A 24,048-nucleotide genomic window follows, 5' to 3' on the forward strand; every position below is an offset into this window, starting at 1 on the left:
TTTGGAATTCTTGAAAGACAGCAAAAACTTCAGATTTGTGTTTAAGGAGATATATCCAAGTAAACTTGCTATAATCATCAATGAAGCTAACATAATATTTCTTTCTTCCAAAAGAATCTCTTGCATGACCCCATACATCACTAAATATAAGCTCTAAAGGAGCATGAGAAACACTACTAGACTTCAGATAGGGAAGTTGGTGACTCTTGGCACATTGACAAGCTTCACAAACGAACTCGCTATTTTCTCTACTTGACAATGGAAGATTGTCTTTATTAACTACTTGCTCAACTATAACAGAAGACAGATGTCCTAATCTTTGATGCCATCTTGCCAAGGAGGGCTTGATGACAGAGTAGACTTGATGATGATGCTTGCGACTAAAAAACCTTGATGTAATGGGATAGAGACCACCGATGCATCTACCGTGATGAAGAAGTTCCCTCGTTGCCCGTTCCTTGATGAAAAAAAATTGGATGAGTTTCAAAGAAGACATTATTATCAGCTGATAAACGAGACATAGATGCAAGATTTTTGTTAGCTTGAGGAACATGAAGGACATCTTCAAGAACAAGATCATGTTTAGAGGTAGGGGAATTAATGAAAGCACGACCAATATGATGTATGTCCATACCTCCACCGGTTGCAGCAGTATTCACTTGATCGTTGACGTAGTATCTTTCACGAGTTGCAAGCTTTTCAAGCTCCCCCGTGATGTGATCGGTTGCTCCAGAGTCAGCGCACCACATGGTCTCTCCTTCTCCTGCTTGTTCTCTCAAGGCAACAAGGACATGGCGCTCTTCAGGCACATGGTCCTCATCGTACCTATGCCAACACTCAAGCACTTCATGACCAGGTTTCTTGCAGAGCTGGCATCGGGGTCGAGGCCGTCCACCAGATCGGCCGCCATTGTTGTTGTTGAAGGGGCATACACCATTGTTGTTGTTGGAGCGTCCACGTCTGTTGTTGCTGTTGCTGCCTCGGCCCCGCCCTTGTTGGCCTTGGTGACCATGACCTCGGCCACCATAGCCATGGCCACGAGTCAAGGCTTTTACCGAAGATTGACGTAGATTTCCTTGTTGCAGCAATTGATGCGGGCTTCAAAACTAAGAAGCTGGTTGTAGAGCTCGACGATGGTGACAGGCTCGACGCGGGCAGAGAGGGCCGAGACAACCGAGTTATACTCCATGTCCAGGCCCTTCAGAACGAAGGAGACGATCTCACCATCGCCGAGCGGAGATCCGGTGCAGGCGATCTTGTCCGTCAGGGCTTTGATCTTGGCGAGGTACTCTGGCATCCCCATGTTGCCCTTCTGAAGATTAGCAAGGGCGATACGAGTATTGACGAGCTGCGACTGTGTTTGCGCAGCGAAGAATGCGTGGATGGCGCTCCACACCTCGGTCGGCGTCTGGAGAGTTACGACCTATGGAAGAACCTCACGTGATAGAGATCCCATAAGGTAACCTTGTACATGTTGCCGCTGGGCGTACCAGATCGTCCTGGCATAGTTGAAGACCTGCTCTTCCTTCCCATCCTTGGTGATGGTGATGGTGGCAGGGGGCGCCTTGTTTGCGACATCCAGGAAGTGCTCCATCTAGGCCCCCTTGATCTGGGGGTATCACGATGGCTTTCCAGAGAAGAAAATTCGTCCTCGTTAGCTTCTCTAACGGAGGCAACCCGAGGGAGCTAGCGCCGTTGCTGGAGGTGGAAGAAGATGCGTAGGAGGAACCGGTGAACTGGGTAGTCAGGGCGCTCATGGTGGATGTGGTGAGGGTGGAGACGGTAGAGGCGGCGATGGATGCATCGGTTCCTGCCGTGGCTTTGATCTACATCGAATACAACAGCTAGGTTGGTTTCCTCTCGGGCTAATGGCTTTCTCTTAGGTTGCTAGATGCGATGAGGATAGGCTCTGATGATCATGTAAAGATTGGAGGAAGCGTTGAACTCTTTGATCTCGGACCGCTGTATACATTGAGAGATTAACGTGGGATACAAGTTTGGGAGGTCGCTAGGACTCTTCAGAATTACACGAGAGAGATAGAAGATTACACGAGAGGGAGAAGAGATAGAAGTTTGAATACAACACATATATCTCTATCTATATATCTAACACACTGTACAAAAAGGTTTTGAGTCCCATCAAGTGGTTTGCTTAGTAGGCAATACAAAAGGGGTTTTGAGACCCAATTATTTTTTCTTTTTTAAGATTAAAAAAACTACGTACTCGCTCCGTGAAAGAATATAAACGCTAGTTTGTATTTCTTTAGGGAGGGAGTATCATTTAGTACAACATTTTACTTTCTTGAGCCTCAGTTACATCACAAAGCCGATTTGCCCCCATCGAAATAACATCTGGATGATGTCAGAAAAATAAAAAATCGAAATAGCATCTGGAGCGCCGCTCCCTGCCTCCGCACCTCCAGTCCAGCGAAACGGCGGCCGGCGATCGAGGCGCGGCTTCCTTTCCTGGCGCACGGCCATCCCCCCATCCGCTCTCCACTCCGGGAACGGCACAGGTAGCGATCCCTATCGCTCCTTGTTTCCTCCTATGCATGGCGGAACTTGTTCTTGTGTCGGGAGAAGTGGAAAATGACGGCTAGATGCTGGAGGTCAGCGGCGATGAGGGGGCGGAGATGCGGTGAGCCGCGCGGCGTGGGATTTGGGATGGTGAAGGCCTAGTTTTTTTCCCTTCTCTCTAGACCATAAGACCCATCTTGCGTGGATCGCTTTACAATGGAACCCCGACTAGAATATCCTTCTTCTGCAATATATCTCAGGCTTCTCAGCTGACCCCAATCTTTCTGGCTCATCATACGATGGCAGGAATGCCCTCCGATTCCCATGTATCTCGGTGCAATTCCCATGGAGTAGTTTATATTTAAAGAAAATTTGGGGCTTCAGCCGAACCCACATCCACATGCCCCTCAAGCCATTCCCCCATTGTTCGTTTGAGCTGGCACCACGGGATTTTGTTTTTTGTTCCCGGGACTATGTCAGGTGTCGATGCATCTATTTCCTAATTGCAGGCATTTCAGATGTTAGGATACTGTGCTAGGCTACTAAGGTACTAGCTGTCTTTATCATGTTAAAGAAGAACATGGAAGGTGGCCTGACAGCACACTTTTAAGTTCAATTACTACTATGATCCATTCACAATTATCTTTCATATAGTATGGCTGTTCGATTGATGACAACTTATTTTGTTTGATAAGTTTGTGTTAGAATCGGATCGAACACTTACTGCAACTTGCAAACAAACCTTGTAGTTGACATGTCCAAGGACAAACCCTTGATAGATTCAGATAAGAAAAATCTAGGGTGCGATGGTGTACTCTCATCGGCTTCAATGTGTTTTCATTGCATCACGTTAGGCTAAAACTAGTCATGTAATCTTTCTTCTTCCTGTGAACTGTGGCCATTTTTAGTGGCAGGAAACAATCTGAATCAAGGCAAGGATTTTTGTCGTGATGTCCTTCCTGAGACTGTTACCTCAAAGGTTGCCCCAGTTTGTTAGGTACTTGCATCCCACCTTTAAAATTTGAGCAAGTTTGTGCTATATCGCAAATATCCCAGATTATCGTGGAATGTCATATCTGTTTTAATTTGATTTCTTGATGATCATGCACAGTCAGGTGGAGCGAGATGTTGAGACTGTAATCAATGTTCTGCAGCCAGGTCCAACAGGAATCGTGGAGCATAAATTCACTGATGCAGAGATCCGCGAGGCGAAAGGCACAGTAAGGAGCGCAGTCCAGAACTGGTGAAGGAACTGGAATTTGGAGAGAAATCTTGCCACTGGTTCTTTTGGTAAATCGAAGTAACTCTCTGCATCATGACTTGGTGCAGCACCAACACTGAAAATGAAAGTGTGTCGTGGTTGCAATTGTTGGCCTTGGTGTAGTTGGTATGTTTTCTCTGTCAGTGGACCCATGCAATTGATGGTGATATCCTTCCATGATCTATTATCAGTGAAAGTACACGTTGTTTTGAGTTTCCTAAATTGTTCCTCTAACATCTGAGGTTCTTAGTAAATTGGTTTAGCCTGGAAAGGACTGCTGAACATCTCTGTAAAAGAAGGCGGTCAAGTGGTTCAGGGAGCAGTTTGCACCTGTTTATATCACAGTTGAATTCCGTTTGTTGAAAATGAGTAAGCTGTCTTGCCACTCGGATGTTGTAGTCCGAACCAGAGAATAATTGATTGATTCACATGTGTGCTTTCGCCCTAGGGTATTTTCCATTTCGTTCCAACTATTTTTCTGGAATACGTCTGAGTCAGCTTATCATCATCATTATCATCTATTAAGAGAGGAAAAACTAAGCGGCCATTACGTTCAAACGTAAAAATATTCGAGTGCATAGTTCAAAAGTTGGATGATTTTCAGTGTGGATCCACATATGCTCCGTAAGACCAATGAGTAGTTGCACGTGCACATGGGTATCTCCATGTTGTCGATGCATCTCTAGGAAGTTCACAACATGTGTTGCATTTTTCTCTGGGAGTCAGACATGTACTTCCGGGCTTCTCAAAATCATGGGTGCGGGCAATCCATCGCCCTCATCCTTCATAATCATGTTATGCAAGATTACACAGGACATGTATTTCCGGGCTTCTCAAAATCATGTGTGCGGGCAACCCATCGCCCTCATCCTTCATAATCATGTTATGCAAGATTACACAACATGTCATCACTTGCCACAATGTCTCTGGATCCCACATCTTAGCACCTCCACGAACAATACCCAAACGAGCTTGCAGAACTCCAAATGCCCTGTATACATCATTCCTAGCAGTTTGTTGCATTTGTGCAAGGAGCTTGCATTTGTTACCTTGGGGATCGGGTTTAGTCTTCACATACGCCTCACACTGATGATAGATAGCATCAGCGCCATGGTGTAGTTGTGCCTGTGGACGGTGTACTCGCACGCCGGAGCATCGCCATCACAAAGTCTCTTGCACAACGGAGATCCCTGAAGCACACTGATGTCGTCGTCAGAACTTTGCATGACAAAGAAAAGGCAAATCCACAAGTCATTTGATGTCATTGTTTTAAGTATGATGATGGCCTTTTTGGTGTGACCATTGCCTGCGCAAAAATGTGAGGCAGTTCTTTCATTGCTAATGCACACAATGGATTGAACCGAGCATACTGGGAAACCTCTTACTCTCCAATTGCCAATAACTTCTATATATCCTCAGCATTTGGGTCTCTCAAGCATTCCGGTCCAAACAGGCAAACACCTTCACCATGGTGTAGAAAAATTACACCATGGCCTCAATGTATGTGCCCTCTCCCCATCCGGACGACCTCACCAACGGCGTCTTCGGTTGTACCATATGCAAGCATCCTCGGAGTAGAGACATGTGTTTCTGCATGGGAGAGAACGATAGTTGTCCGCAACAATCCTTCCTCAGCGTGAAGTAAGGATAATATGCTTTCACACCATTCACTATACACGAGAACAAATGACCACTCCATATGCGACGCCAAAAAGAATTCTCATGGAATACCGAGTTGGGTTTGAACTAGTCGTCGTAGAGATTCCGCTGGCCTTTTATCGCGGGCAACAACTATCCTGCCCGACATCTGAACCCTTGAAGTTAAGAACATGCTCCTTCTTTCTTATCCATTTCTTCAAGGATGCTCATCATCACCAACATGTCATCGTCTTCATCGTGATCGATGTACGAATCCAATAAATCAATGAACTCCTTTGGGGAAGCAAACTCATCGTCCGGTGAATCCATCGCCTGCCTACAAATGAGAAAAAGAATCTAAAAACAGCTATAACATTTCGTCATACACATGGCAGGTGAGGTGTATGTTCAACGAAGTAGGATCTATCGGGGTCAGCGTGCGGGGCGGCAAGGACGTTCGGGAGGGATGAGGGTCGATGGCGGCGGCGCATCGGGCTAGGGATGACAACATAGCTAGGGTGGGGACAACGGCGGAGCTAGGCAAGGGGCGACGTGAACAAGGACAAAAGTGGATGTAGAGGGCAGGTCGGGTGAGGGTGGAGGTCAATTTGGGAGCATTTGATTTGGGCCAGACATGTCGGATCTGACATGGCAAACGCGTCCAGACGGCCTCAAATTCACCCCACATATGGGTTGGGTTCAAGGGTTGCTAGGAAACTGTGACATCCCGAGTTAATAGGAATGATAGACTACTCATACCAACAAGGAATTTCTTCTTTTTCGGGAGCCCATCCGAAAGAAACCTTAAAGCTAAGCGTGCTTGGCTTGGAGCAATTTGAGGATGGGTGATAAACTGGATAGTTGATCCCGTGTGCGCACGAGTGAGGACATAGTATGCAGGAAAGACTATAGTGTTGGTATGTGGGGCCAGTCTAGATCCTAGTTGGCAGTCAGGCGCAACGAGTAGGAACTGGTGGGTGAACCACTAGATTTGTCCGAGGCGCTACATTTGGTATCAGAGCCGACCCTTGCAGTTACACGGGTGTCGCGGGTCAGGGGTACTGGACACACAGATGTGTACCAAAAGGGAATGTTTCTGTGGGCTGGCGAGGATGTATGTTTCTTTGAGTGGGGGTGTATGTGATATCCTAACTTAATAGACATGATAGACTACTAATATCAACAAGGAATTTGAGGACCATCAAATTTATGGGTGCTTGGCTTGTAGCAATTTGAGGACGGGTGACTGATTGAGAAGTTGATTCTGGGTACGTACAAGTAAGACTAGTGTTGGTCTATGAGACCAGTCTAGACACCCGACGATGGTATGGCTGGTGTGCTACAGCAACTCGATCCTTATGGGCTAGGTTTGGGGGGAGGGTCCGATTGGATGACCTTTTTTTTGGCCCGGACAGTGTCCAGGCCATCCATCGGACATATGGGGGCAGAGTGGGGTTCCGGTTGGACATGCTCTTAGCTGATGTAAATATTTCTTTCTCAACCACATCTGGGAGTGCGTTTGTGCATTAATAGGTCGACGCAATGTTACAATCTAAAAGCATTCTATTGTAAATGTATGTTTTCTGTTGCTGCTACCGGTTCTATCTCTTTCTATATTTGGAACTAGTGGGTCGGCTTGCACATTTGCACCTCTAGATTGTTACTTTTTTATCTTAGAAAACTATTTCCTCTTGATATTTGGGTGTTCATTTTTTGGGCGTTGAAATCACATTTTTTTTGCGAATAACATTGAAATCACAATTGTTGATCATTAAATATCGTTACACTGATTGTCCTTTTATATTTCTTTAAAAGCTTTTATTTTGGCATGTAAGTAATATGAATATGTCTTTTAAAATCTACCTTCTATGTACTATCTCAGTCTGGGGCAACTTTTGCATGAGAGTTATTTCACCAACTACTCCCTTTGTCGCGTCTTTTGGGAATTTGGGTTATAATCTGAAATAGATTTGATAATTATAAAAATCCACCTAGAGGATGAAGATGCATTTTGAATCTCTCCCTTTTTGCTACTTGATGACAACATAGCTCAAAGCTTTGCATGTGATATAAAATATGAGTATGAGACTTTGAAAATCATATGATACAGAAGAGCTCCCCCTAAATTTGTGCCTTATTAGGAATTTGCTTTTGAAATGGCACTATGCTCTCTACTAATGATATCGAAAGATAGGTTATGGACGGCCGATAGACTTCAGCATTGGGGTTCGCCAAATTATGGGTTTTGCCCTCTTTGCAACCAAGTCCAAAAACGCAAAAACTGGCAGCGCATCTCCTTTACCAATACACGACTACAGTGGTATGATATCAAGGCTTGGCTCGGGCTCAATTACATCGTGCCTAGTGATTGTGCCAATATGACTTTGGTGAAGGACCAAAGTCATATTGGCACAATCCTTACAAAATCACAAGGTACAAGGATGTCGCTTCTTTAATGATGCTCATCTCTTGGAAAATTTGGAATGAGCGAGCGAACCGCAACACCGCCGCCCCATGATGAGGACGTGCACAAGATCAAAGAGTGCCAAGCAACGGAAGTAATTACTTTTCATTTCCCGCTCTGTGTGTTATATTTTTAATCAATGAAAATGGAAATCTTTTTGCCTTGTTTCAAAATAATAATATTAAAAGATAAAACAGAGCATCATGCCGGATAGAAACATCAGGGAATATCATGAGTGGCAGTTTAGTTTCCGACCACCAGAATCCATACAATGATATATAAAAAGACAGGCAAATCGATTGCCCACTCAATAACAAAACCGAGTAGCTGATAAATCAAGATCGATCAGGTTGCCTAGATGGCAAGCAAATCAAATCTCCAATCTCCTCGCTCCATGGCGAAGGACCAACTCCCAAGACAGCAGCAACAACTAGAACTGGGACTTGTCGAGGCTGTCGAAGTAGGGATGGTCCATTGCCGCTTTAGCTGAGATCCTGTTCGCTGGATCAAACTGAAGCATTTTCTGCAGTTCACCGAAGCAAGAAACTATTAGCTCAGATACAAACATCCTCAAGGACAGACATACGAAATTGGCGTCTTATGTTTCCCTTAATTTACCCCTAACAGGTCGAGTCCTTCAGGCTCCAGTGTTGGAACTGCACGTGACAAATGTTGTGGCTTCCACTGTGGGTAGTCATGCCAGTCTCTCAGAGCACATACTCCAGGCCACTTCTCTTCATTAGGAGTCCCCAACAACCTTTTCAGAAGCAGGTTTCAGTCAAATGATTAGATGCATACAGAATGAAATAAACTGTCAGATGTTGTAGTAATAAGTACTTCAATCGACTTCCCAAGTCAGAAGTTATTTATCCATTGGAACAAGGAATAATGGACAGAACAAGAACACTTCACTAGGATCAGGCATACTAATACACCATCCCATCAACCAACCAGACAAAGTACTGCATATTGGTGGTGCTCATGCAAATAAGAAAATAAAGTACCTGAAAATGTGAAGCAGCTGTTGCAACTCAGAGTCGCCAGGAAAAAGAGCTTGTTTTCTGACCATTTCAGCTGCATTAGAAAGTTACAATATCAAAATGGGAAGACCTTGGCAATCGCAGAATAGTGTCAAGTCAAAGAAAGCAAGGGAAGAACTTGAAGCACAATATGGTGTGTTTAGTTCAGATAACACAAGGACTGTGGAAAACTGGGGCTTATTTCTTTTCTAACAAAAGCATCTAGTACAATGTTTATCAAATGCTTCTTTGAAATGGTATCCTTGACAAGATGAGGCCTCTAAAATTAGTGCTACAGATCAATGCTAAATCTTTTGTTTGATGTAAGATAAACTATACTTTTGTTTCTGCTTAACTGATTGTGATCAAGTGTGGCAAGTCATATGCTATTGTATTTTGCTTGGGAAGTTGAACGTAGATTGCATTCAGTATAAAAATAAGACATACAGTAATCATGAAATTAGATCAATTAGCAAACGCTTTCTGTAGTAAATTGCACTGCTTCATAAGATGCATGAAAAAAAATACTATTTTTTGTCTTGATGCAAGATAAAACGTATGCTCTCTTTTACTGGAGTACTTCTAGTAAATTGTGCTGCTTCATAAGATGCATGGAAATATCAAACTTTTTTGTGTTTGATGCAAGATAAACTATTTATTCTCTTTTACTGATTATTGCACAAGTGTGACGATTTATCTGCTAATGCATTTTCGTTATGGAGGTTGTACATGGATTGTACTATTTGTTCTGAATACAAGGATAAGGCATTTCATACCAAAGATGCAACCGATGGACCAAATGTCAACACCAGTTGAGTAATGTGTGGCTCCAAGTAAAACTTCAGGAGCTCTATACCAGAGTGTCACAATCTACAACACAAAACAGACGACATGATGAGGAACTTACTAGAGCATGTTCAGTAAAATCGTATGAACTTTGTTGCTAAGCGGTACCTCATGGGTGTAACTTTTCATGGGAACAGTAAAAGCTCTGCTTAGCCCAAGATCAGCAATTTTCAGTACCCCTTTCTCCTTGTCGATCAACAAGTTTTGTGGCTTTAAATCCCTATGAAATCAAGCAGAATAGGATTAACCACATAGCTGCAAATGTAAATGTTGTATCGAGCTGACAATTCCAGCAACAAAGACCACACAACAAAGGTCTGACCTGTGAAGGACGCCATGGCCATGGCAATGCGCAGTTCCTTTGCATAACTGGTACAAGAAACTCTGCAAGAGGACAAAGAAAGTTACTTTGTCATTTTCATGCCGAAGTAATCAGGCGCATGGTCACGCGCAATAGAAGCTAATGGAGAGAATCAAAATATGAAACGGAGAATTCCATGCAGTTCCGATCCTGTGACGACTGTGGATCCAAACTGAATTGCGCGTGAAGAAAATTTACTGCAGAGACAAGTACAAGGTTTGTATGGAAACAACAATGGTGGATTGATGGTGCGTTATCTGTTTCCAAAGCAAGCTCAGCGTTCTTTCACTTTAGGAATGAGACAGATTTCTCTATTCGATCTCAAAATAGAAACTGAGTGATCATCACCAGCAAGGTACTGTAAATGCTGACAGGTTACATTCCTAATTTGTCGTTGCAACTATATATGCACGAATTTACGAAAAATTAGACCTTTCTAGTTACAAGCATGAGGCCTTAGGTTGACGCGTTGATCTGATTCTTGTACGATCTGTCCGTCCTCCACAGCACCATCAATCAGTGCTTCAAATTACTTGTTGTCCACTTACGATTCACACCGTCATCATTTGACACGATTATAATACTGTAAATCGAGATGCACGGATCGGTTGGTTTTGATCGCAAAGCCGCCGCGCTTCAAGGTAGCAGATTTCCGTGGGGAGGTAACTATAGGAATCGGTACGCAAGAAGATGGTAGTACAGTATACTGAAGAAAAAGGTCGTGGTTGCGAAGGAGATGGTAGATAGATATACCTTGACGACCTGGGTGGGAACCGGCCTGGGCGAGGGCCCCTTGCGGAAGCCGTCGACGAACTTCTTGAGGTCGGTGTCGAGGAACTCGAAGACGAGGTAGAGGACGGTCTTGCCGCAGGGCTTGGTGACCTGCTCCACGGAGAGGAGGCGGACGACGTAGAGGGAGGCGGAGAGGAGGCGGAGGAGGGAGATCTCGCGCAGCGCCGTGGGCGGGATCCCCTCCTCGTCCATCTCGAGGCGGGTCTTCTTGAGCGCCACCAGCTGCCCCGTCGCCGCCACCCGCGCCTTGTACACCTTGCCGTAGGTGCCCTCCCCCACCTTCTCCAGCTTCTCGTACTTCTCCATGGATCGCCGCCGCCGGATCGGGTGGTCCTTGGGGTGTGGTGTGGTAGGGGGGTGGGTTTGAAATGGGGGGAGGGAGGGAGGAGGCCGAGGCGGCGAGGGTGGGAAGAAGAAGGGAACGCGAATGCGGGGCTGGCCGCGGGAGCGTGCTGGGCAACGGTCGAATTGACGAGGGGCGCGGGGCGGAATTGTTTAGCGGCGGCGGTGGCGAATGATGGGCGGGGCCCGGGCGCACATGGCAGGGTGTAAAGTGCGGTGCGGTGCGGCGCGGCGCGTGTGTGCTGGCCTTGGCAACGGCTAGGCGACCGATCGTCACTCACTGGCCTGGATCTCAGGGAAATGAAGGTCCGATTCTCAAGATTTTAGAACAATCGGCAAAAAAATAAATCATCTTTGACTTCGTCCCATTGCTTTGTTTAGTACTCCGTAATGCTCTTATATTTCTTTACGAAGGGAGTAATAATTAGGATCGAGATATTTTAGTTCAACGACTATCCCTTTGCCGGACAAAGATAACGAGTCTTTTTGAGGCAAACAATTACAACTTGCTCAAAAAGATCCATGATCGATGGGCGGAGACAACTGGCGAAAGAGCGGTTGGAGATGGTATGGTCTGGCATCTTCAGTTATCGGCCACATAAGGACTACTCACTTGACGGTGACTGCTGGCACACGAGGATTCATGATCAACTACCAAGTACAACGGGCAAAAGAACGGTTAAAGATGGTGTCGTTTTGCGTACATTGATGTGCCATAAATTGGCCTCCAACTCTCAGCCAGTGTGATTCCAGCAATGTGCACCTAATGTGCACCTCTCGACTGGACGCACGCATCAATTAGGGGCCACTCAAAGCACGGAAGCTTCAAGTGGACGGAACACTCCCACTGGCTCATAGCCGGACGAAACACTCCAGCTATGAGACAGTCAAAGTTGGTGTCGTTTTGCATCTCCATTGATGCGCCACAAATTGGCCTCCAGCTATGAGCTAGTGTGATTTCAGTAAAGTGCACTCCTTGATTGGGTACATGTTTCAATTAGGAGTCACTCAAAGGACCGAACCTTCCAGTGATGAAACAACCCCAAGCAGTGGCAGAGCTTGGGCCGAAAACCTAGGGGGGTGGGGATGAGCTGAGGGGCGACTAATGGACTTTGGTGTTATTTTATCTAGAAATTGAGGCCTCATACTAAGGGATATAAAGCAAATTTCTTACGGGTCAGGGTTGAGGGGGGGGGGCATGGCCTAGGTTGGCCCATGAGAAACTCTGCCGCTACTCCCATGTAAGGAAGGCATCCTATTTCATGTGTAGATTGGAGGAAAGCAAACACACGCCCACGCCCCTCCTGCACGCGCACACTTTGGATTGACCCATCACTATTAGGGAAAAGCCTAGCAGTAGCGCGGGTATAAGGCGCTACAACTAACGTTTAGCAGTAGCGCGTTTTGACACGCGCTACTGCTATACCTGCTTAGCAGTAGCGCTTTCAATACCAGCGCTACTGCTAAGTGTTTTAGCAGTAACGTTTTCATGTCCAGCACTAAAGAGCGCTACTACTATATTTTCTCATATCTTTTTTTTGCTATGTATTTGCGATGTTTCTGTACAGGTTTCATATCGTATTCTAATCATATCATATCATCCAACATAAATTATGTCGTCACATCATAATCACGATATAGCTATACAAGTTACATGACATGTCTCATCATACATGATGTAGTACTTCTTGAGGCGTCAGTTCATATCCATCTCTCGCACTAGCGTGAACCTAAGCTAACTACTGGTTGTCGCTTGGAAACCGGAAACTGGTACACCTGGGCCTGACACTCCGGCCACTTGTCGTATACTCCTGGCGTAGCACTTCTTGGTCATCGATGATCTATGCACCTGCATCGTCACATGAGTTGATGATATGCAACATATATAGTTGAGCAACAGAAAGAGACAGACTTGGCAAAAATAGAAGCAACATATCATAAGCATAAATAACAAAGTTCATCGTACCCAAAATGCCATAACTAGAGTGATATTCGCTAATTGAGGAGGACGGTTTAATTACATCACAAATAAAGTTTCGTCGTGCATAACTCAAAGTTTCTTCATAGAGAAAGTATGGACTAAACGGACACATTGTCATATATCGTCAATCACTCCAACATGTCATGCCATCCATCCAAGTTAGGGAGATAGTCCCCGAGCGAAGTGAAAGGCTTCAGATCGAGACGCTGAGTGGCTACGCGTGTTCGGACGTCTTCCCGCGACATTTGCCCTTCTTCATAGAACATCCCTGTTTTTTCGAGGACCTCCTTCATGATGATTTGGGCAAGTTCATGTTGGATGTGATAGAACTCAACTTGGAGTCGATGATCCGGGATATCTCCTAGGTTCTTTGCCCATTGCAGAATATGGGCATCGCCGGATCTAGGTGACATGCGAAGGTTCTGTTGATCTCGTCTGTACTCCAGCATGTGGTGGAGGACATAGAATCCATCACTGAGAGCACCACTTGGTTGCTGGATGCAGCAGAAGTCAGTCTTATGGCCGAAGTAGGGCGCGCGGTTCCTTGTCTTCCTGAGCGTGATCTCTCCACCCCATATGTCATACGTAAAGATAGCAATGTCGAGAACAGACTTGATGTGGGTGTAATCCTTTTTCTTCATGTTCTTTGACGAGTCCAAGTAAAGAGTGTGGGAGAATCCAGGGTAAAGGATGATGAGGACGGCGCGTTGGTCGCTGCGCAAAATAAGTACACCTCAAATTAGCCTCCACGCATGCAAATAAAATGATTGAAATCGAAGGAAGGATATCCGCGCGGATGACTTACATGGGATGATAAGGAACGAGAGTCGTTTTCTTGTCCTTATTGTCGACCATGAAATCGGCAATGTAGTTACTCGCGTATTCACGGTGCTTTTCAAAGTATGCCAAGAAGCTCCCGTGCATGAAGTACGGGTCAGCGACACAAATATAAGGTATCTTCTCAATTCGGATGATGTAGTTCATGTACAAGGCAAAAAGGCGGACAAACGTAAAATCCAGCTTTTTCAAGTGAAACATGTCAAAGATGTAATCGAGTCGAAGGAATAACTTTTCCGCGGGGAATGTGTCGATGTACAACCTTTGCTGCGGCACGTTAACCACGTAGAGCGGGTATCCTGGATTTTGCGAGGCGATCAGGCTTTTCTCTCTTCGCAATACATCGTCATGAAGTCTCCTGAGATCGCCGTATATGGCCTCTACAGCTGCCTTAGGTAGGACTGATTCACCGGGGATATGGTATTTCACCGCACGCATGACAAGTATACGGTTTTCAACCCGAGGCTGTGGAGGCGGCTGGATCATAGAAGCAGCTTTGTTGCCTTTCCTCGCTCTCTTCCTATGCTTCTTTGCTACTGGAAGGTCGTCTATAATACGTTCAGCCTCCGGTAATTCAAGCACCGACTCATGACGCTCAAACTCTGAGTACACATACTGCTGAGCCATCAATCCTCGTTGTCATAGGCGCGAGTATTGAGATACTGTAGAGTGTCATCGTCATCCTCATCGATGGCATTGATATCATGGATTGCTTCTTCGACGACGGTGACGTCATCAGAGACTAATGGAGCCTCTTCCTCACCCCATTCGCTATCACCCAGCATGACAGGCGACGCTAATTGGGTAGGTGGGGTGTTAATGTTCATACCTTGCTGAGGCTGCGTGGTCGTGGGTGTGCTCCCGGTCGCCTCCAGACGAAGCAGACTCTTTGGCCACAATAGGCACTACAAAAAAATACACTTCCGTGATGATACGCGTTTGTTACAGTAGGTCATGTTTTCCTTCATGCATGTACATCCATGACAAATTTATGACAGAATCAAGATAGTCATACTTGTGCTGTCGTAGAAGTGTTCCATGACATTACCAAAATTACCATCACGGAAGTGTTCACTTCCATGACGATAAATCGCGCGTCACAGAAGTGCTTTCGTCAAGGGTGACCGACACATGGCATCCACCGTAACGGAACACCGTTAAGCTATCGGGTCCGGTTTTGGATCCGATAACCCGTTAACAGCCCCGACCAATGGAGATTTTCCATGTGTAAAATCATCATTGGCTGGAGGGAACATGTGTCGGTTCGCCGCTGGGACAGATGTTATCCACTCATTGGACCCAAAGCGCCTATGATACGTCGACACGTGGCACGGCCCAACAGAGGCCCATTCCTGTGAAAAGGCCGGCCCGTTTGACTTGGTCAAAAGGTGGCGGCCCGGCCCATGGCAAGCCTGTTAACGGCCTGTTCGCATATAGCCCATTTACAGCCCGCTAACCCAGGGCCCGTTTACGGCCTATCCAAATTAGGCCCAGTAGCGTCATCTGGGTCGTCCAATATAATTCCAGCCCATTTTAACTTCCGGCCCATGTATGACCCATGACGTCTCTCGGCCCATATGAGGCCCTTAGTAACCTTCGCCCCATTAACGGCCCGTGGTAAAACTGGCCCGTTATGAACAGTATATCACTTTATACCCATTAACGGCCCATTATACCGTTGGGCCGTTTCCAGCCCATGTTATCTTTCGGCCTTCTCAGGGCCCATTTATTCTTGGGCTCAATTCGAGCATTCGTTTACTTTCGGCCCGTTACTGTCATTTTCTGCTTGTGGGCCAAATTCAGCCCGTGGTTACAGTCGGCCCGTTTGTGGCCTGTTAATACATTGGGCCATTTTCATAGCGTCATCAAATACGGCCGATTAACAACGGCCCGTTATGGTCGGCCCATGAACGGGCGATTTCAACTCTAGCCCATTTACGGTCATAATGTGGTCTGTTATTGGCCCATGTTTGGCCAACCGATCATACGGCTCGTAGAAGGCCCATTGATGATACGGCCCGTATAAGGCCCATTGTTTCTATGCCTTGTAGAAGGCCCATTGTTTCTACGGCCCTTAGAAGGACCATTGTTTCTACGGCCCGTAGGAGGCCCATGTTAACTACAGTAAATATGTAGCCCATGGTTAATGTGGCTTAGTTTTTAAAAGTAGGCTATTGCGGCCACTAGCAAACCATGGAAAAAGAACTGCACTGACTACAAGAAAACAAATAAACAAGACAATAAGGAAATAAATAGGCAAGCAACTTATGCTAGGCTATCACGGCTATTACACATATTACATCCACTGGGCATCAAAGTTCGCCACGAGTGCAAATATAGGGAACAAAGCAGCATATAAACGCCGCAGCAAAACAAGTCCAGAACTGAAACCACTTCATAAGAGCTCAAGAAACAATATCCTGGGTACCCATAATGCTGGCAAGATGCTTAGCAAGTTTATTAACTTTCTCTTGTTTGGCGCTTAAATCCTCCACACTTGCTGTTGCACCAGAAAGTATGCATCTGAATTCTGCAGGGACTTCCTCTGTCCTTCGGCTTCCTGTCACATAACATCTGACCGATGTCTTTCAACTTGAAGTTGAGACTCAAGAAGCCGAACTGATTCAGGCAGCGAGTTCGAAGAGCTGGTGCCAGCAGTAGTAGCCAGTAACTCGAACACTACATCAAGACAGGACTTTGGGGTTGTCTGAGTGTCTTCAATATAGTTTTTATCAGCTTTCTTGGAGACCAACAGGGATGTCTCACTATCTTGAACCTTATCTGCATTACTTTCTGTACCATTGCATAACGGGGTACTCTTCTCCAATATTTTATCCGCATTCTAAAAGAGAAACAAACAAACACATCACAGGTTTACAATGTAGTATATGAAACTCATTTTGGTAAACCAGTTCAGTAGTAAGGTGGACAGGATAACAGCATGAAACAAACATATATCTATGTAGTATGGTCACTGTATGGTCTATATCATTCTAGTTTATGTTGCCAAATCAAGATAGATACAGTTCGAATCATATCTATTTAAGACAAAGCAGCTTAGACAGAATATAAGTGTGGGAAACTACACAGCAATAACAACACTTGTAAGGTGCATGGCATGAGAATATAACTGTTTATTCAATTGAAACTGAAATCAACATAGAGCAAGTTACAACAGCAAACACGTTAAAGAAACAGGTTTAAAACATACCTGTTGCGCCATTGGAGTTTCAATTGCATCCTTCAAATTTGAAATTAGTTGGTATGAGTAAATACAGTGATGCAAGAGTAAAGTAGTATGAACCATAGCTACGGAACCTGACCTGAGAACAATTCTTCTTCTGCTTTAAGCGTTGACTTGGGGTTCGGAGTGGTGGTCCTCGTGCTTTGGGCACTGCAGTTGCCTTACTAACTGCTCGTGTTTGGGTGCTCTGTGGTGGAGACGGTGCTGTGTCAACGGGAACTGGGTTACTATCTGCTGGGGTTGGGGTTAGAAGGGGTGTAGCTGGTTCTCTGTCCAACTGGGTAGGGGTACAATCTGCGTGAGTCTGGGTTATGTGTGGTGGGGCTGGTTCTTGGGCAAGTACAACCGTGGTTCTATCTCCATCGACAGGTAGCACGATCTTTTCTGAAGACCGTGTTTTTACTCCCACAGATACTGCCATCACCCCCTCCAATTGAAATGGCTGATAAACAAGAAAAGTAATTGAATGTACATACATTGTAAGATAGACAGGTGCAATGGATAGTAAGGAAGAAAATAGGGCATGAAATAATTCACATTTATGTTGTCTAACCAAACAGAATAGCACGACATAATTTCACATATATGATGGCTAATTAAACAGGATAGCATGACACAATTTCACATGTATGATGGCTAACTAAACAGGATAGAATGACATACTTCAAAATATGATGACTATGTAAACAGGATGACATGATATAACTATACGATGTGTCTATTAAAGTGGTTGGCATGCCATAAATCACAAACATGCCGTCGATGGAAACATGATGGCATGATATAATTCATGGATAGAATGACATAATTCAAAATATGATGACTATGTGAACAGGATGAGATGATATAACTATATTATGTCTTTAGAAAATGGGTTGGCATGCCATAATTCAGATACATGCTGTCTATGTAAACATCATGGCATGATATAATTCAAATATATGATTTATATACTAAGGAAGTGAGCAGAGGGCAATCGCATATATGATGTGTCAACTAAGGAGATGGCATTCAATATCGTGTATATGATGTAAAACTAAGCATTGCAATACAACATATGCATGATATGAGTAATATAACCCTGCCAAGTTTGAGCATACACCTCAGGGGGATAATAGGACTGGTCATCTGCCTCTGAATCCTCCTCTGAAGAGCTATCTGTAACCAGCAAGATATCTGCTTCACCAGGTAGCATTGTCTGCTCTGAAGACCTTGTTTTCACTCCAGATTTCTCCATCACCAATTCAAATGGCTGATGCACAGGAAGAGCAGTTGAATATACAAACATTGTCGACAAAAGCAATGAGAAATACAAAAAAGGACGGCATGATATAATTCACATATATGACGCTTGGCTAAACAGCATGGCATTGCATAATTCACATATATAATGCCTTGCAACAAGATAGCATTGCATAATTCACATATATAATGTCTTGCAACAAGATGGCATTGCATAATTCACATATATGGTAATTAGACACTAAACAGGTGGCATTCACACAAAGCATGTCTAAACTAAGCAAATGACATAGCAATGCAAGATACCATACGCACGATATGAGCATCATAACCCTGCCAAGTTAGAGCATGCACCTCGGGGGGGGAATAGGACTGGTCATCTGTCTCTGAATCCTCCTCTGAGGAGCTATCTGTAACCAGCAAGACATGCGCTTCGTCAGATAGCATTGTCTGCTCTGAAGACCTTGTTTCCACTCCAGATTTTTCCATGACCGTGCCGAATGGCTGATGCACAGGAAGAGTAATTGAATGTACTAAAATTGTTGACAAATTTAACACGTAATAAAAAATGATGTCATGATATAATTCACATATAAGATGACTGGCTAACCAGGGTGGCATTGCAAAATTCACATATATGATGCCTGGCTAAACAAGATGGCATTGCATGATTCACATATACGATAAAGAAACTAAACAGATGGCATTGACACAAAGCATGTCTAAACTAAGCAGATGACATCTTTGATGTATACAGTAAGCAATGCAAGGCACCATATGCATGATATTACCAACATCAGCATGCCAAGTTAGAGCGAAGACCTCATGGGGTAAATAGGAGTGGTCTTCTGCTTCTGAATCCCCCTCAGAACAGTTATCTTCCTCTTGATTACGATCCGAAATGGGTGGAGGGGGGCTGCCTTTGCGCCCACCATGGAGCGACGTCTGCATGAAATTTTATTGCCACGCAAGGCTCGTCTCTTTTGCTCTACATGTTCAGTTCCATTGTGTACAATAACTGACATGCATAGGAATAAAACATAGTGAGATTATGTAAGGAGTGCATGCACAAATCCAGAGTGATGGTAGCAAACTGTGGATAGACCCAAAACAAATGATAGCAGGCAGATAATAGCTTTAGTTAAAAAATACAGATAATGGCTCCTTTAATGTTTGTTTGCACCCAACATGAAACTCATAGTAGATACCCGAGATTAACCAGATAGTAGACAGATAGTACTGATTGCTGCCCCAATATGTACCCCACAACCATTTAAAAACTCAAGTTTCAGCATAAGTTTGGACCTGAGTCGGAGTCTAATAGGTGAACACGATGATAAAGTAGCATGTCATCATATTAAGCGATGCATAACGTAAGCAGACACGGAAGAGTGCGACCTCTCTTGCGGACCCGTGTAGTCCTCGAGGTCATCTGCTCAGTTGATGATGGTAATGCAGTTGTCGTGGCTGCCGCGGCGGGGAAGAAGATCTGAGGCGGCGAAAGACAGTCTGGAGAGCGGATCCCTGCTGTGGTGAACCCTTCCGTCGTTGGAGTAGCTGAGCTGGGGTGGAACACAGCACCGCAGGATCACGACAAACCACACAAGGTTTTCTTTGACACATATTTGTAACAGAAGTAATTGTGTAAGGGCTTGTTTGAATTTGAGGATTCTAACAATGCAGGGATAGGAAATAGACAGGAATAGGATAGGAATGCACATGCAAAACAGATAATTAAAAAACACATGATTTTTGCCAATCTGGGTGTTTGGTTCACAAGAATTGGAACATCACAGGATGCAAAGAAGCATGTTGAGATTAAGTCAAACCACAAGAAGTGTACAACCTCTTTGGCGAAGCCATGTCGATCTCAGCGTGATTGGATTGGCCGGTGAGGATGCTCCGACTGACTTAACTGTCGGAGGAGGGGAAGAAGATCTTAGGCTTCTGGAGATGGAGCCCGAGGTACTGCTCCGCTGTGATGGAGGGTTTCGTTGTTGGATCAGCTCCGGTGAGTTGTACGACGCCGAGGCTGAAGCAGGACAAGAGAGACAATGTTTACCCGAGTGGAATTCTAATAGCATCTCCAATAGATGACGTAAAATACATAACCACAAAGTGCTAGATGTATACATCAGCCGCTCATCTCTGAACTTAACTGTTGAAACTGAATTTAACTGTTGAAACTGAACTTATCTGTCGAAACTGAATTTTGCTGTCGAAACTGAATTTTACTGTCAAAACTGAACGCACTAGAGGTGAGGCTACAAGTTAGTCCACTGACTTTTTCATCTCTAGTCAGTCAATTTTGCAGCCGTTGGATACGAAATCAAGGGCATGCAATTCATCTTCAACCTCCACCCCCCTGAGCCGCCAGCCACCACCGGCCAAAGAGCCGCTCCCCGTCGCCCGCGGCCGGCGGTGCGCCTCCCCGCCCGCCCCGAAAACACTCCCCACCACCGGTCCGCCGCCGCCCCGACCATCCTTGTAGGCCCCCCGTGCCGAGCTTTTTCTCCGGCGATCCCCATGCCACCGCCGGCGACCACCGCCCTCACCCTGAACCCTAAGATAGGTAGTGGGGTACCTCTTCGGCGAGCCCTCCTCCCCGCTGCGGCTGGTTCTTCCTTAACTCCGGCGAGCCCCCCCCCCACCCCATGAAAATCGACTGACCCAAAAGTTGATTTAGTCGACTGAAGTGTAGCTAAATCAGAGCAGCATCGCAAGCAAGAGCAAGAGCGAGAGCAGCAGCGCGAGCAAGAGCAAGAGCAGACCAGGCAGGGGACCGAGAGCAAGAGCACAGCTGCAGCGCAAGCGAGAGCTAAAGTAGCAACAACTCCTACTGATGTGGACATTGCCGCCGAGGGAGCAACACCGTGGAGGAAGTGGCCGGCGACACCGGCGTGGATGGATTCGCGCCGTGTCGGCTCGGGACCGAGCGCCGGCAGCACCGTGAGATCGAATCAAGAAGAAAATGCGGCAATTAGTGTACAACCTCTTTGGTGGCGCCGATTAGGCCGCAGCTTCATCCGAGGAAACGGTGATGATGATGCTCTTCCGGTGGTGCAGGTGAAGACGGTGGTGTGGGAATGGAGGTGGCGCGAAAGACAAGGGGAACATCGGGGCAGCTCCTTGGAGGTGGAGGACGGGGTGGCTGAACCGGCGGGACGACCAGATCGACGACGAATCCTCATCTGGTATGGTGGATGAGGGACGTCGAGGTGTTGCTGTGGACAACGTCGTCGGGGAAGAGGCTCCGGCTGGGTGGCGGACGGAGGAGGGTGTGGGGCTTCGCGGGTTTTGCCGGCCTCGGTGTACGAATGGGTGGGCGGATGGGATGGGAGTGGGGAACCATGGCTTAGGGACGCGCTTGTCCGAAATGTGGGGTAAGTTACGAAAGTACCCCCACCGATTTGAGGCGGTTCTTTCGGTTCAGGGGTATCACGGGCATTTCGCGTGTCGGGATTTCACAGGAGGTGTGAGTTTTCGCGCGCGTTGTAATTTTGGAATAGCAAGGCGCGGGTTGAGATGGAGGGAGTTGTCGGAGCACAACGAGACAAAGATATATCTTAAATATTTCGGGCTAACAAGGCGCGGGTTGAAGAGGCGGGAGTTTCGCAGCACGATAGACAGAGACGCTAGCTTGAAATTTCGGCATAACAAGGCGCGGCTTGAAATTTCGGGAGAACAAGCTTAACGTGTACCCAAAAAAAGACAATTTAGACTAGTATGATATACTACGTACAATGTGTTTAACACGCACAACACACACACAGACACCATTTAGACTAGTAAGGTACACGTGCATTGCACGCATGAGATTTGGCAACCAAATTATGAATAAATACCACATTATAGCATGTAAGCTTTGAGTCATATATGCATGATGTAGATGTTCGTTTAATTCTTATAGTTCATTTCATTCAAAATCATCTAGTTTTTATAAGAAAGCTAATCTATTTTAAGATTCATGGAATTGTGCGTTGTAAGGCATAAAGTAAAAACAAATCATGTAGAAAAACATTTGGGCAATTATGATACGGAAGATTCTAGAACAAAGAAGAAGTGCTTGTGTTTTGAGGTTTGTGCATTATGCTTAAGTTCAACCATAGAGTCTTCTAGATTGTACATGTGGCAAAATCTGGTGGAATCTAGATGATATCCAACGGCCAGTAGTGCTCAAATTTGCCAGCTCTGCACCATCGGATTGGCCTCATCCAATGACCATCTTTCAAAGTTAAAGTTATCCGCACACTATATAAAAATATATAATATAATATAATATATATATATATATGGGTATAGATATAGATATGTGATGCGAAAGCCACCCATCATCTCCAATTAGAATAGTGTGTCCATGCACGGATGCAATGTGGCCAAACGATGTCTGCCATCGGTATCTCAAATTCAAACCAATCTGACCTTGTTCAATGTGTATACATTGCAACATGCTCGTTTCCAAACCACACCGCGCAGATCTCTGTTATATTCATGCATGCATGGGTTTCAAACATCATGATCTCTTATTCAAATATTTGAATTCAACTTTACATTGATTATGACCTCACCTAGTCTTTTACACCCACACATTGGTCTTCTCTTTATACTTGTACCACTAACTTTCTCTCGTGCATGCATGCACACACACTACCAGTCGGCATTATCCATCGCACACATGCAATCTTTTTCTTCAGGTCGGTCTCCCATGAAGGCACACACACACATCCCCTCTCCATCATATCGGGCATTCTTTATCTCTCACGTGCATGCGCAACGATCGATGTTCCTCTATGTGTGTGTGTGTATATAGCTAGGTCTTTCATAGTTTTCCACATAAACCGATCAATCTATATATCTAGTGAGGTCTCACCCTCTTTCCCACGTCCACATCGATCAATCTATACCTGTCTATATAGGATTACATATATAGATAATACACCCACATTAATTATATATCCAACGCCCCCTCTCATTATCCATGCTTTACGCTTCATCTCTCAGACGCGCGCACAATGGCCAAGACAGGGGGCAGCAAGGGCCCTGCCCCCCTAACATCACTATATATCGAGGCTAATATGAATGTGATCATTATACAATTGCTGGTAAAAATGGTTTAAGTTGATGAATTGGCCCTCCTCGTAAAGGATTAGCAATGCTTGGCCCCCTAGCTCATGGGACATTTTTCATGGCTCCACCACTACGCGCAACAACACATGTTCTCGCCCCCTATCTCTAAATATCGATCTCGCAGTTGTGCACTCCTTCATAGTCTCCCTCCACTCGGCCCCTCGCCCTCGCACCATCTTTTAGCGCCCCACCGGATTTTGCCAAGCAGACTCCATGGTTGAACTTAAGCATAATGCATAAATCTCAAAACAACAGTGGTTCTCCTTTGTTCTAGAATCTTATGTATCGTAACTGCCCAAACTTTTTTTTCTAGTTGAATTGTCATTCTTTGTTTGTACTTTGTGCTTTACAACGCACAATTCCATGAATCATAATAT

General features: G+C 45.3%; 2 protein-coding genes and 1 pseudogene across 2 annotated transcripts; 1 reads left to right on the forward strand and 2 right to left on the reverse strand.

Annotated features, from left to right (window-relative positions):
* Positions 1–1,098: 1,098 nt before the first annotated feature.
* On the reverse strand, positions 1,099–1,237 carry LOC123109277 (uncharacterized; annotated as a pseudogene).
* Positions 1,238–2,261: 1,024 nt separating this feature from the next.
* Positions 2,262–4,169, forward strand: LOC123106864 (uncharacterized). The gene is made up of 3 exons (XM_044528900.1): positions 2,262–2,516; positions 3,426–3,514; positions 3,629–4,169. The coding sequence occupies exons 2-3, from the start codon at positions 3,468–3,470 to the stop codon at positions 3,762–3,764; spliced, it is 183 nt and encodes a 60-aa protein (XP_044384835.1). The 5' UTR covers positions 2,262–2,516; positions 3,426–3,467; the 3' UTR covers positions 3,765–4,169.
* A 3,873-nt stretch (positions 4,170–8,042) lies between these two features.
* LOC123103149 (cyclin-dependent kinase B1-1) lies at positions 8,043–11,341 on the reverse strand. The gene is made up of 7 exons (XM_044524643.1): positions 10,860–11,341; positions 10,068–10,129; positions 9,854–9,965; positions 9,676–9,769; positions 8,885–8,954; positions 8,499–8,637; positions 8,043–8,403 (listed from the first exon to the last, which is right to left on the reverse strand). The coding sequence occupies exons 1-7, from the start codon at positions 11,202–11,204 to the stop codon at positions 8,311–8,313; spliced, it is 915 nt and encodes a 304-aa protein (XP_044380578.1). The 5' UTR covers positions 11,205–11,341; the 3' UTR covers positions 8,043–8,310.
* Between the last annotated feature and the right edge of the window lie 12,707 nt (positions 11,342–24,048).

This window comes from Triticum aestivum, chromosome 5A (genome assembly GCF_018294505.1).
Source record: "Triticum aestivum cultivar Chinese Spring chromosome 5A, IWGSC CS RefSeq v2.1, whole genome shotgun sequence".
NCBI classification, from domain to species: Eukaryota; Viridiplantae; Streptophyta; class Magnoliopsida; order Poales; family Poaceae; genus Triticum; species Triticum aestivum.